General features: G+C 43.7%; 1 protein-coding gene across 1 annotated transcript in view; it reads left to right on the top strand.

The window, feature by feature from the left end:
• The window catches only part of CYB5B (cytochrome b5 type B), a 35,889-nt gene that overhangs the window by 7,376 nt on the left and 14,448 nt on the right, over positions 1–14,065 (top strand). Inside the window, exons 2-3 of the mRNA XM_079800549.1 lie at positions 10,084–10,212; positions 10,716–10,745. Of these exons, the coding sequence (XP_079656675.1) occupies positions 10,084–10,212; positions 10,716–10,745 (159 nt within the window). The remainder of the gene's footprint in view (positions 1–10,083; positions 10,213–10,715; positions 10,746–14,065) is intronic.

Here is a 14,065-nt window from a genome sequence, read left to right as displayed (position 1 = left end):
TTGTAGCCTTAAGCGGAGGTCTGGGCCGTCCAGGGTGTGCGCTTCTTTCATTGCCGGGGGCAACCCTTGCCTCCTGCTCTTTCCAGCTCAGTGGCTGCCACCATTTCTGTTTGGATTTGTTTACCTTCTATAATTGAAACTTTGTAGCCTTGAGTGGAGGCCTAGGCCGGCAAGGGCAGGCGGAAAGCTTGTCTTCCTCTGTTGCCGGGGAAACCCAAGCCTCCCTCCTGCTCTCTGTGGCGGTAGCCATCTTGGTTGGGTTTATTTGCATATTTGCTCCTGATTGGCTGGTGGGCATGGCTTACAGGTGTAGCGAAAGTATGGTCAATTTGCATATTACTCTTTTATTAGGTAGGATATATTTTGGTTTTAGAGAGGGAGCGAGAGATAGAAACATCACTGATGAGAGAGATTATTGATTGGCTGCCTCCTGCATGCTCCACACCAGGATCTAGCCCGCAACCAGGGCATGTACCCTGACTGGGAATCGAACCGTGACCTCCTGGTTCATAGGTCAAGACTCAACCACTGAGCCACGCAGGCTGGGCTACTAGGCTCTTTCTAATCCAAAGGCAAATACCTATGAACCTATCATTTCTTCCTGTTTCCTACCCACGTTTATCATCTTTCTCTGCCCAGTCCTCTTCAGAATTTCCTGACCGGAATTCAAACTGGTGACCTCTTGGTTCATGGGTGGATGCTCAATCACTGAGCCACACCAGCCAGGTGCCCTTTCTCCCCTTTTATAATGATACATAAACTCTCTTATCCAGAATAACTGGATCTTTAGTTATTGAGTGGCTATAGACAGTGCAGAACCATTGACTCCCCCCCCCCCCCCCGCCCGCCCAGTGGATTTGATATATTCCGAACTCCAGATCAGATCAAGAATCTCTCATTGTTTAGTGGCATTAAGTACAGTCATTGTTTAACCATCTTTGGTCATCCAGAAGGTACTTGAGAACCCAGCAGGGTCTCAGGGTCACCAGTTTCCCCTGCTCAGTATTAAGAGATATAGAAGGTTTGCAAAATCTCTCCTTGCCCTGAGTAGTCACTCTGGAAAAGAGTCTGTTTGGGTCAAGTTTTAACACATTTGTTCTTTATGTCTCAAAATGAACAATATAGGGAGACTTGTTTTGCTCATCCATATAGTTTCTAAGTTTTCATTAATGAAAGTTATTACTGTTGTAGAGGAAGTTATAAAGATACCAGCTAAAAAATTTTACGGTGGGGGTTTGCATCTCAAGAAAACAAGTGTTGACTGCGGTTAGAACTCAGGCTGATTGCACATGGTAATTAACTATATTTGAAAATGTTTCTTCCAAAGATTGAGTTTTTGCTAACTTTTTGATATTATCATTACTTGAATTTTCCTCTTTCTCTGCCTTTCATTTTTATAGTCACCAGAAAGAAAATTTGTTTATTTATATATGTATTTATTTATTTATTTTTAAATTTATTTTTTAAAATACATTTTTATTGATTTCAGAGAGGAAGGGAGAGGGGGAAAGAGAGAGATAGAAACATCAATGATGAGAGAGATTATTGATTGGCTGCCTCTTGCATGCCCCACACTGGGGATTGTGCCCTTAACTCCGGGCATGTGCCCTTGACTGGAATTGAACCTGGGACCCTTCAGTCTGCAGGCTGATGCTCTATCCACTGAGCCAAACCGGCTAGGGCAGAAAGAAATTTTAAAGCATTTAAAAAATAAATTCCTTTTCCTATATGCCACCCAGCACATAATCCTCATTTCCTCTAATTTCAAACATAAAGGAGAGCCCAGCTCAGACAAGAAGGATCCTTGCTGCATGCTGACCAGCTCATGCATTCTCTTTATCCTGAGAGGCTCCAGCTCAAACAAAAGGTACGAGGTGAAGGGCTACTCCAAGTTCCCAGCAGAGCTAATCCCTGCTTGGTCTTAAAAAAAATAGAGATCTGTAATTCCTATTTGAACATGCTTTCAGAGTGGAGATCTTTGACCATGAGCTCCTCTTTGACATAATCTAGGGCCCACTGGTGACCCATTAGCTCCAAAACTTCCCACTTTGTCTTGAAAATTTTGTTGGTGTCTGCTGCATGCATGACCATGGCTGCTCCAGTCATTGTTCCTGCATCATTTCTGATTGGTCATTGGCATTATCTTGACCCAGAACCAGAGAGAGTAAATGCTCTGAAGCCCAAATACATAGCAGAAGTACCAGGATGCAGTTAATGTGAGTAGTTTGATTCCTCGCTGTAGCATAGACATAAAATAGGGTCAGTGGAAATATGACTTTGGTTGTAACAAAGCTTGAGAATGTCTGGTTGATCCATTTACCAATATAAGAATCATGGGGAGGACATTTGTTAATTCCCTTTCATTATGTCAGTGAGCATAGTGGGATCACTCATAGGAGAAGGCGGTTCTATTTTCCCCATTATTTTATTTTTTTAAAAATCTGTCCTCTGGGTTGTTGAAGTAATATTTTCATGTGAAGAAGGACTGCTTGGGAATATAATTTCCATTTTACCTAACTGTGCTTTGAATTAGGACTTAACTGTCAGATCCCTGCTTCTGAGTGAGCTTCTCATTACTGTGCAGCAGGGTGGACACACAGTGGTGGATCATTCGCACAAAGGTGATGATAAAAATGGGCAGGACCACCCTGAGCCTGAAGATGGAATAGACCAGGAGCTCCCACCCATTGTCTTCACTGAGAGCCAGCTAGGCCGGGGCCCCAGGGCTTCTCCCCGCCCCCCCCCCCTCTTCTCAGGGCCTTCTCCTACCCCTCAGCCTGGCCATTATCTTGGCCGGGGTCTCTGGTCTCTCGCACTGCCTCCACCTGGAATGCCATTTGATTTAAAACAAGAGTATCTGAAGTTTATAGAATTCTAAAACAGAAACCAAGCATTCCTTGAAATCTTCTTTGCATGTTCCAAACCATCTGTATTAAGACCACGTTTGGGAGCTATTAAATGTCGGGCTTTTTGGATCACTCTGACCCCCTCCCTGGCCTCAGTGAAAAAAAGTAGGCTATAGAACAGTATATACTGTATGAATTCACTTTTGTAAAAACACAAAAACCTTTATCACTGCCTAGTACATAAAATAGTAAGTACCACCCGGCTGGCGTGGCTCAGTGGTTGAGCATCAATCTATGAACTCGGGCAGTGGTCGGCAAACCACGGCTCGCGAGCCACATGCGGCTCTTTGGCCCCTTGAGTGTGGCTCTTCCACAAAATACCACGGCCTGGCAAGTCTGTTTTGAAGAAGTGGCGTTAGAAGAAGTTTAAGTTTAAAAAATTTGGCTCTCAAAAGAAATTTCAATTGTTGTACTGTTGATATTTGGCTCTGTTGACTAATGAGTTTGCCGACCACTGAACTAGGGGGTTGCAGTTTGAGTCCCAGTCAGGGCACATGCCCGGGTTGTGGGCTCAATCCCCAGTAGAGGTCATTCAGGAGGCAGCCAGTCAATGATTCTCTCTCATCATTGATGTTTCTATCTCTCCCTCTCCCTTCCTCTCTCTGAAATCAATAAAAATACATCTTACAAAAAAATAGTAAGTACTAATAATATTTATGGACTAATGTTTGAAAAGATTGAATGGATATATGGGAAAAACGAGTATTACACACTAAAAATGTTAATTGTACTTATTTCTGTTGTATTTGTTTATAAGTGGTGAGTGAGAGATTGTTGAAAATGAAATATTTTATCATAGAAAGAGCTGTGTAGGAAGTCATAAATTTAATCATTCCCTGAAATATTTCAAGCCACTAATAAGTTTTGTTATCCTTTTACTCTGAAAAGCAACATAATAAGTTGGGATATGTCATGAAGAAAAAATATCTTTCATAGTTTAGGTACATAGAGCAAACTGGAACACAATTCCAAAACAAATAGCTTAATGCAGCTGAGAGGTTTCAGATATAGTAGCAGATGGTGGTGGCTATCTAACTCAGGCCCCCCTTTACTCTTTTTTTAAAATTTATTTCTTATTTTTTTTACTTTTTTTTCCCATTTTTTAATTTCTTTATTGATTAAGGTGTCACATATTTGTCCTCATCCCCCCATTCCCATCCCACACCCTCCCCACGGATGCCCCCACCCCCCTGTTGTCCTTAACCATTAGTTAGGCTCTTATGCATGCACACAAGTCCTTTGGTTGATCTCTCCCCCCTACCCCCACCCTCCCCTACCCTCCCTCTGAGGCCTGACAGTCCGATCGATGCCTCCTTGTTTCTGGGTCTGTTCTTGTTCATCAGTCTATGTTGTTCATCATTTCCCCTAGATGAGTGAGATCATGTGTTACTAGAAATCCTCTCTAATAAAATGGTAATATGCAAATTAACCATCACTCCGCTACATAAGCCACGCCCACCAGCCAAGCCACGCCCACCAGCCAATCAGGGCAAGTATGCAAATTAACCCCCATCCAAGATGGCTACAGCCACAGAGAGCAAGGTTTCCCAGGTAACAGAGGAAGCCAAGCTTTCCAATAGCCGTTGCAGGCCTAAGCCTCCACTCAAGCTACAAAGTTTCAATTATAGAAGGTAAACAAATTCAAACAAATGGCGGCAGAATGGAGCTTGAGAGAGAAGGCCAGGGTTGCCGGGAGCAACAGGGGAAGCAAAGCTTTCCGCACACCCTGGCCGGGCTCACCCGCTTAAGGCTACAAAGTTTCAATTGTAGAAGGTGAATTAACTGCCACAGAAATGGCTGCCGCCCCAGAGGGAGCAGCAGGAGGCTTGGCTTCGCTCCAGGCTACAAAGTTTCAATTGTAGAAGGAAAATAAATTCCAGATACCAGGGCCTCCACTTGGGTTGCCAGGGGGCGTGGCTGGCCTGCAAACCACCACAGGCCCCTCGCTCAGGCCGCCCCACGCCTCAAGGGAACCCCACCCTGATCCGGGACACCCTTCAGGGCAAACCAGTTGGCCCCCACCCCTGTACCAGGCCTCTATCCTATCTAATAAAAGAGTAATATGCAGATTGATCATCACTGCAACACATAATATAGCTGCCCCCATGTGGTCAAAGATCCTGCCCCCATGTGGACACAAGATGGCCACCACAAGATGGCCAGCAGGAGAGGGCAGTTGGGAGGCACCTGGCCTGCAAGGGAGGGCAGTTGTGAGGGACCAGGCCTGCAAGGGAGGGCAGTTGAGAGGGACCAGGCTTGCAAGGGAGGGCAGTTGGAGGTGATCAACCCTGCAGGAGAGGGCAGTTAGGGGTGACCAGGCTGGCAGAGGAGGGAAGTTGGGGGCAAACAGGCTGGCAGGGGAGCAGTTAAGCATCAACCAGGCTGGCAGCGGAGTGGTTAGGGGGTGATCAGGCTGGCAAGCAGAAGCGGTTAAGGGCAATCAGGAAGGCAGGCAGGCAAGCAGTTGGGAGCCAGCAGTCCTGGATTGTGAGAGGGATGTCCGACTGCCCGTTTAGGCCCGATCCTGGCGGGATCGGGCCTAAACGGGCAGTCGGACATCCCTCCAGGAGTCCCAGATTGGAGAGGGTACAGGCTGGGCTGAGGGACAACCCCCCGCCGTGCATGAATTTCGTGCACCGGGCTTCTAGTATACTTATAAGAACCGAATGTGAGACGAGCAATAATAGTTATGCTGACAGGCAAATGAATCAGTCTGTAGTGAGTTTCTTTCTGGAGCAACAGTTCTTTTGAGACCCAATTTCAATGTCCACCAGTTCCTTATGTGTACATGTCGGCACTGACTTTTCAGCTCTGGATGGTGGACAAATGGTGGTAATGCAGGTCCGACTCCCTCTGGTTTGGTCTTGCCCGGACCCAGGGGTGCGGCCTTCCCCGGACCCGGGGGCGCGCGGCCTCACCCGGGCCTGGGACCCAGCCTCATCCGGACCCAGGGGCGCGTGGCCTCTCCTGGACCCAGGGGCGCGGCCTCACCCGGACCCGGGATCCAGCCTCACCCGGACCCAGGGGCGCATGGCCTCTCCTGGACCCAGGGGCGCGTGGCCTCTCCTGGACCCAGGGGCGCGGCCTCACCCGGACCCGGGACCCAGCCTCATCCGGACCCAGGGGCGCGTGGCCTCTCCTGGACCCAGGGGCGCGTGGCCTCTCCCGGACCCAGGGGCGCGGCCTCACCCGGACCCGGGATCCAGCCTCACCCGGACCCAGGGGCGCCCCCTTTACTCTTTAAAACAGCAAGCTTAGATACTGGGATGGGAGATGAACCCACTGGCTGGAGACCTTTTAGGAGACAAAGTAGAAGTAATTCTTATCATTAGGGAGTTCATAGGCAAGTGACTACCACTGGGAGGTTACACTTACATTTATGTTTCAGCTGAATTCATTTTTAAGACAGGGATGATCATATTAGTCTTGCTTAAAAGGTTATAAAAAGAAACTAAACAGCATTACTTGAGAGTTCAAAAGTACAATTTTAGATATGTCAAATAATTTGCTAGTTGTAAGTAAATATTTATTGAGTCTTTACTTTAGGTCAGAGACTGTGCCAAATCTAACTTTTAAAAAATTATTTATTTTCTGATCCTGTCTGGTGTAGCTCAGTTGGTTGAGTGTTGTCCTGTGCTCTAAAAGGTCGCCGTTTAATTCTCAGTCAGGGCACATGCCCAGGTTGCAGGCTGGGATCCCCGGCAGGGAACGAGCAGGAGGCAGTGATTGATATTTCTCTCTCCCTCTCCCTTTCTCTCTAATAAATCAATAAAAACATTTAAAAATTTATTTTCTGAGTAAGTAATACTTCACTAGGTGAAGCAATTTCAAAAGGGTCTGTAGTTTAAAGTCTTTCTCCCACCCTGTCTCCCAGCTACCGCGTTCTTGTTTCCAGGGAATTTTTATGCATATGCACACATATATGTATCTTTTAAAATCACAGATGATAACATTATACAAATTGTACTCTCTTCTTGAGTACAAAGTATTTCATATCCGTATCTCATTTAATACAGTAGTATTAAAGATAGGTACTCATTATTTCCATTTTACAAATAAGGAAACTAAGCTATCCAAATTTCTTCATTGGTCCAGGGTAATGCTATAGCTTATAAGTTATAGATAGAATCTACTTTCTAGGTATAGAGGCACTTATTTTGGTACTACTTATTTATTTATTTTTATTTATTTTATTTTTTTAATAAATCTTTATTGTTCAGATTATTACAATTGTTTCTCCTTCCCCCCCCGCCATATCTCCCCATCACCCGGTTCCCTCCCCCGCGTTGTCCTTATCCATAGGTGTATGATTTTTGTCCAGTCTCTTCCCATACCCCCCACACAGACACCCCTTTCCCCCTGAGAATTATTAATCCACTCCCATTCTATGCCTCTGATTCTATTATGTTCACCAGTTTATTCTGTTCCTCAGATTTTTAATTCACTTGGTTTTTAGAATCACTTGTTGATAGATATGTATTTGTTGTTCATAATTTTTATCTTTACTTTTTTCTTCTTTTTTCTCCTTTTAAAGAATACCTTTCAGCATTTCATATAATACTGGTTTGGTGGTGATGAACTCCTTTAGCTTTTTCTTATCTGTGAAGCTCTTTATCTGACCTTCAATTCTGAATGATAACTTTGCTGGGTAGAGTAGTCTTGGTTGTAGGTTCTTGCTATTCATCACTTTGAATATTTCTTGCCATTCCCGTCTGGCCTGCATAGTTTCTGTTGAGAAATCAGCTGACAGTCGTATGGGTGCTCCCTTGTAGGTAACTAACTGTTTTTCTCTTGCTGCTTGTAAGATTCTCTCTTTGTCTTTTGCCCTTGGCATTTTAATTATGATGTGTCTTGGTGTGGTCCTCTTTGGATTCCTCTTGTTTGGGGTTCTGTGCGCTTCCTGAACCTGTAAGTCTATTTCTTTCACCAGGTGGGGGAAGTTTTCTGTCATTATTTCTTCAAATAGGTTTTCAGTATCTTGCTCTCTCTCTTCTGGCACCCCAAAAATTCGGATATTGGTATGCTTAAAGCCATCCCGGAGGCTCCTTATGCTATCCTCACACTTTTGGATTCTTCTTTTTTTCCGCCTCTCTGGTTGGGTGTTTTTTTCTTCCTCATATTCCAGATCTTTGGTTTGACTCTTCGGGTGCGGTGGTCTACTCTGTATATTCTTTATTTCAGACAGTGTATGCATAATTTCTGACTGGTCCTTTTCCATTTTTTTGGTATTCTCATTTAGGTCCTTGAAGGTCTCTTCAAGTTTATCAGCGGTTTTTAGAAGATTCTTGAGTAACCTTATAAATATGGTTCTGAACACTGTGTCGTCCATTAGTTTGCTTTCATCTATCTCTCCTACTTGTGACATACTTCGATGTCTCCACATTTTGGCTGCCTCCCTGTGTTAATGGAGTGGCTTTGTGTGGTCGGTGACCTATAGGGGCCGGTAGCTCAGCTTCCCCAATCACCCTAGGTGGTCGCTCTTGATACTCCCCTTTGTGGGCTGAGTGGAAAGTCTTGGTGTAGTTAAAAGCCCTGATTGCTGTTGGTACACTGGGAGGAATTGACCTCCAGTCCAATTGGTTGTGAGGGCCTGCTGTGTCTATAACGGAAGAATTGCTGTGCTGGAGACACAGTAGGGCTTTGGTGCTCACTGAGTCTGCCTCTTGAATGTGTCCCTTATGAGAGTGGTTGAAATCTGGTGTCGTCCACACCGACAGAAAAGTCACTCTCACTCTCTGACCGATGGCCGAGAGTCCCGTAGGTGTCTGGGTCCCCCGCGTGTCCCCAGAAACTGGGGTTCAGAGTGGTTGGGATTGTTGGTATCACTGGCGGGAGTTGATCTCCAAGCCAGTTGGCTGTAAGGATCAGCAGTGTCTCCGCTGGGAGAGCTTCTGTGCTCAGCTTGGATGGGGCGGAGTCTCAGGGTGGCGCAGACAAGCTTTGGTTTCCCGTCTGCTCTGCCCTAAGATGGGCGGTTTCTCCGTGCCCGAATTAATGGCTGCGCGCCTCTGAGAGAAGGCAGCTTTTGAGCCTCTCCCGCTGCCTAACAGACCAGTTTCTCCCCAGCTGGGGCTGGATTTCAGTGCAGACCAGAGGTTTTGTTTTTCTCCCGAACGAGAAATCCAGTCACTGGGAGAGCTTCTGTGCTCAGCTTGGATGGGGCGGAGTCTCAGGGTGGTGCAGACAAACTTGGTTTCCGTCCGCGCTGCCCTAAGAGGGCCGGTTTCTCCGTGCCCTAATCAATGGCTGCGCGCCTCTGAGAGAAGGCAGCTTTTGAGCCTCGCCCGCTGCCAAACAGACCAGTTTCTCCCCGACCGCAGCTGGATTTCAGTGCAGTCGGGAGGTTTTGTTTTTCTCCCAAACGAGAAAGCTAGCCACGCAGCGTCTGCTGCCCTCCCTCTCCGCGTGCTGCGAGCAAGCCTGCCGCGTATTCAGCCGCCCGCCCTTTCCGCGCTCATGGATCTCCGCACCTCCACAGCTCCTGAGGCTCAGCGTCCCCCTCTCTTTCTTTCTAGTTGTAGGTTTTCCGCTCTGCCAGCTTTCCGGTGGTTCTGGACGGTGGGCGCTCTGTTTTCCAGTTGTAGTTTCAAAATTGTTGTGGCAGGCAACAATTAGGTGTTTACCTTATGCCGCCATCTTGGTTTCTCCCTACTACTTATTTATTTATTTAACTTTTTGTTTTGAAACCATTTCAAACTTACAGAAAAGTTGCAAGAATAGAATAAAGGATTTCATATATTTTTTGCCCAGAGTCTCCATTCAGGTTTCTGTAGCTATTTCAGTAATGTTGGCAAAAGAAATCTACCCAGGAGCACACACATTCCCAGTTATTTTGTCTCTAGCTCCTTCAGTCTGGAGCTAGAACCTTCCTAATGGTTCTTCAGTCTTTCCTCAGCTTTCATGACTTTGATATTTTTGGGGATCAAAGGTCAGTTGTTTTGTAGACTATCAATTAGTAATTATCCTAGGTTTCCTCACAATTACACCCATATTGTGCATTTTTGGCCAAAATATCATGGAAGTAATGCTGTGTTCTTCCCTTTGCATCCTGTCAGGTGGCATACAGTGTTGATTGGTTCCATTAAAGGGAGAGAAGGGAAAAGAAGGAGAGGAAAGTAACTTTTATTGGTTTGCTTTTCAGAGAGCCCTCTGTTCAGTAACTATCTTTCCCTTGTAGCATCCTGGCGGAGAAGAGGTTCTGCTGGAACAAGCTGGCGCAGATGCAAGTGAAAGCTTCGAAGATGTAGGCCACTCCTCTGATGCTAGAGAAATGCTAAAGCAGTACTATATCGGTGATGTGCATCCGGTAAGAACCCCCTGGGCTAGCAGTGCTTATGGGGAGGAAAGCTCTGGAACAGCCACAGAACAATGGAAATTCATTCAACTCAGCCATCAGGCTAAATTTTCTCCAGAATCACCTGGCCTCACTGGGCAACGATACAGCGTCTTGTTTATAAAGCAACACATGTATTATCTCTGAAAAGCTAAGGAAACTGATTTTGGATCTCTTTGTTTAATCGATTGACTGATTTTTGTAATGTAGTTAACAACATCTCTACTTAATATAGTGGTTTGGGTGCTCTTGCAAAATTCTTTCTAACGGTGGTATCTGGACTTTTTAAACCATACCATTCTAACAAGAGACCTTGATCTGCTCAGAGTCAGGCATACCCTTCTGCAGACCCTGATGTCTCTCAGGGAATGCATTTCCATCAGAATGTAGTTTCATGATCCAAGGTTAGAAACAAGCACATGTGAGCATTCATTGGGATATGTCTTAAAAGACTGTTTGTTTTCCTCTTTTAACAGAATGACCTTAAACCTGAAAGTGGTAGCAAGGTAAGAAGTCCTCTGTTTCTCTTGTGTATTTCAAGTCTTTATATTTCTACTTACATAGAATTGCTTTTAAAAAAATTTAATAAGAGAAGTGTTTACTTTTCCCCCAAGCAAAAATCCTATTTTTCAGGAATTTGGACTCAGTGCCATCTCAGGAAAAAAGAATAGCTGAGTCATGAACAGTAGGAAATATTTGTTCATGTTTCTATTTAATTTTTTTTAAAAAAATTGAAACACTAACACCATGCCCTATATGGTTTTGAAAGAAATTAGTTTATGACCTTGGTTGTAGAAAATAATTTATTATTCTTACATTAAATAGTATAGGTAATAATAATTGCTTCTGTATTGGAAAAAGAATTGAAAAGTTGATTTTTCTCTTACAAGTCTTAGAAGGAGTTGTAGAGTGAAGTAATTGAATAGAACAGGCCTTTCTGTCCCTATTTCCCAAATTTAATCCTTTTACCATGTAGTATCAGATGGGCCTAACCCTTCCATTTACTCAGTGATACAGCAAAAACAAAAGATTAAATATTTGAAAACCTTAATGTGCACTGCATAATGTAACAGGAAGAAAATATGGAAGCCTTTTTGCTTCCCACAAGCTGGGTGGTTCACCTCCTTTATTTCCTCACAATCTTCCTTGATTTCTGTCCATCAGATAGATAGCTATTACACTGCCCTCTGATTTAAAGGGACAGCAGTTTAAAAGTAGCTGCCTAGAACATCATGGTAGTGATGCTCCTTCTCCTTTTCCCCTTTCTACCTTCTTGCTTCCCTTTCCTCATTGAGCTGGAATTATTGAACATGTTCGACACAGCAATTAAAGTTGGCCTAGACACAAGAATTCTTTCAACCCGAGATTGCTTGACAATGTCTGCCATCTGTTGCCCTGCAATTAGAGTGTATAAATTAACTCTCTGTCTTGCTACCCTCTGCTACTCTGAACTGTTGAATTGTTTATGAAGGGGGATGAAATGGTTCTTTAAATGCTTTGTGAGCACTGTTGGTTTGTTTGTCCTCCCCTCCTAACACATGTACCATCCATTCTTGAATCCTCACTTTTCTAATTAACAAATTTGGCTCGCCAAGTGGCTCAGTTGTTTTGGAGCATCGTCCCATACACCAAGAGGTTTGGGGTTCGATTCCTGGTCAGGGCACATACCTAGGTTGTGGGAGGCAGCCAATCCATGTTTCTCTCTTCCATCTTCTCTTTCTAAAATCAATAAAAAATATCCTTGGATGAGGATTAAAAAAGAGAGAGAAAATTTGAACTAAGTCTGGTTTTGTTTATTGAATATGTCCGGGAAACATTGCTCTCAGAGGTCAACATTTGATTCAAGGGATATTCCATTTGTACAAGAGATGCACCTTGTATCTGGGAGCCATGATTCACTCCTGCACAGTAACCATGAAAGCACCCTATCTTTTAAAACAATAGAGCCCTGGCCTGGTAGCTCAGTTGGTTAGGGCATCATCCCAATTCGTGGGTTCAGTCCTTGGTTAGGGCACATACAAGAATCAACCAGTGAATGCATAAGTAAGTGAAACAACAAATCCATGTTTTTCTCTCTCCCTCTCCCCCTAAAATCAATCAATAATTTTTTTTTTTAAAAAGGGAAACTATTTTGGAATGATAATGTCTAGAAGTCTACAGATTGCTTCTTGTTGCTGTTTTCCTTTCTTGGTAATACAGTGTGAAGTAATAGGAATGGAGAGTGGTGATTTTCACATTCTGCTCTTTGTGCCACCTCTATTGGACTCCTTTGGCATGTTTTCTGAAATGTATATTTCCTGAGCTTCCATTACTACTGATTCATCATTTCTGGAGGTAGGACTTTGGAATTTGCATTTAAAGTAACCCAGGTAGCCAAGCACCAGATTTTTTGCTGAATGATATGTTGGTCTTTCATTGGGAAACATGGGGAACTTTTATTAATTCTCTTCTGTGAAAAGCACTGTCTGCCTTCTATAGGTCAAAGAATTAATTAGAGATGTCTCAGTTAAATTAAAACAGTTGAGGCTTGGACCTTTTGTAATAAATATAGAAAAAGAAACCCTTTCAGCTCACCAAGTTCTGTAATAATTTAAAAGTCTCCAAATGTAGTTTGGCTCCTGCCTGGGTTAAACTGATTAAAGGCAGTGTTTTCAAGTATCTGTTTTCCTCATGAATGTTGTACCCAAAGGACAGTCTCCATTAAGAAGGGAGTCTGGCAGTTGAGTGGTTCCAGTCACACTGCTGTACTTCAGCAGATCAGGCAAGCAAAAAAGCCTTTTGGAAAATTTTCAAGACCACCTACATAGGTTGTCATAGAGCTGTAGTTTAACCTGATTTCAGGCCCAGGAAGAAATTCTTGGTCCCTCAGATTTATTTCTTACGGAGGTTTTAAATAGGCACTTCTGTGTCTAGGATGTAGGTGTCTAAAATTTTTTGTCCTAGTTTAAATATTCACCATGAAGAAATAGATGTAATGTTAATTTTATTAATACTTTCTTTTGGTTAAGAGTTTCTGAACCTCTATAAATAGGTCATTTTTTAAAAAGCCTGTCTTATGGGATAGTTCTCATTTTACTTCTTCTCCCTTCCTTTATCTCTCCACTTCTCCTTCCCTGTCTGAAACTCCTCTCCACCCCTCAATAACAAAAGACAACAACAAAAAACACCCAGACATTGCTATTTCGGAGTATAAATCAGGAACCTTTCCCCGGATTTTTTGAAACTACCTTTTATACTGCTTTTGCAGGTAAATAATTGATGGTTATCATTGTTTTCTTTTGAGATTATTATGCCTGAGGTTCAAGGCCCTGAAATATTAAAATACTAAAACTGAAAAGCTTAGAAAACAGATCTGGCAATAGATAATTTTTTTTACTTGCTTTAGTCAAAGATAATTAACTAGTTAAAAAAACCTCTTTGTCTCTGTGACTCTCCCTTGCTGGATCAGTCCCCACGCTGAGAGCCATCAACCTTCTATTCATATTTGACTTAACATTTTTCTGATCTGCTTTTGGTTATGAAAACTTGTCTTGGAAACAGACTTAGTGTTTTCTGTGCCAGTTTGTCTGCCTGCCTACTATACTGCAAGTAATCTAGACACCTTATGGTCCATGAAATCTCTCTTTTGAGTATGCATTTACTTCTTTTTTTTAAAAAAAAACAACATATTTCTTTATTGATTTCAGAGAGGAAGGGAGGAGAGAGAGAGATAGAAACATCAATGATGAGAGAGAATCATTGATCAGCTGCCTCCTGCACGCCCCCTACTGGGGACCGAGCCCGCAACCCAGGCATGTGCCCTTGGCCGGAATCTAACCTGGGACCC

Source organism: Cnephaeus nilssonii, assembly GCF_951640355.1.
Source record: "Cnephaeus nilssonii genome assembly, chromosome: 20".
Taxonomy (NCBI): domain Eukaryota; kingdom Metazoa; phylum Chordata; class Mammalia; order Chiroptera; family Vespertilionidae; genus Cnephaeus; species Cnephaeus nilssonii.
This window is presented reverse-complemented; position numbering and strand designations above follow the sequence as displayed.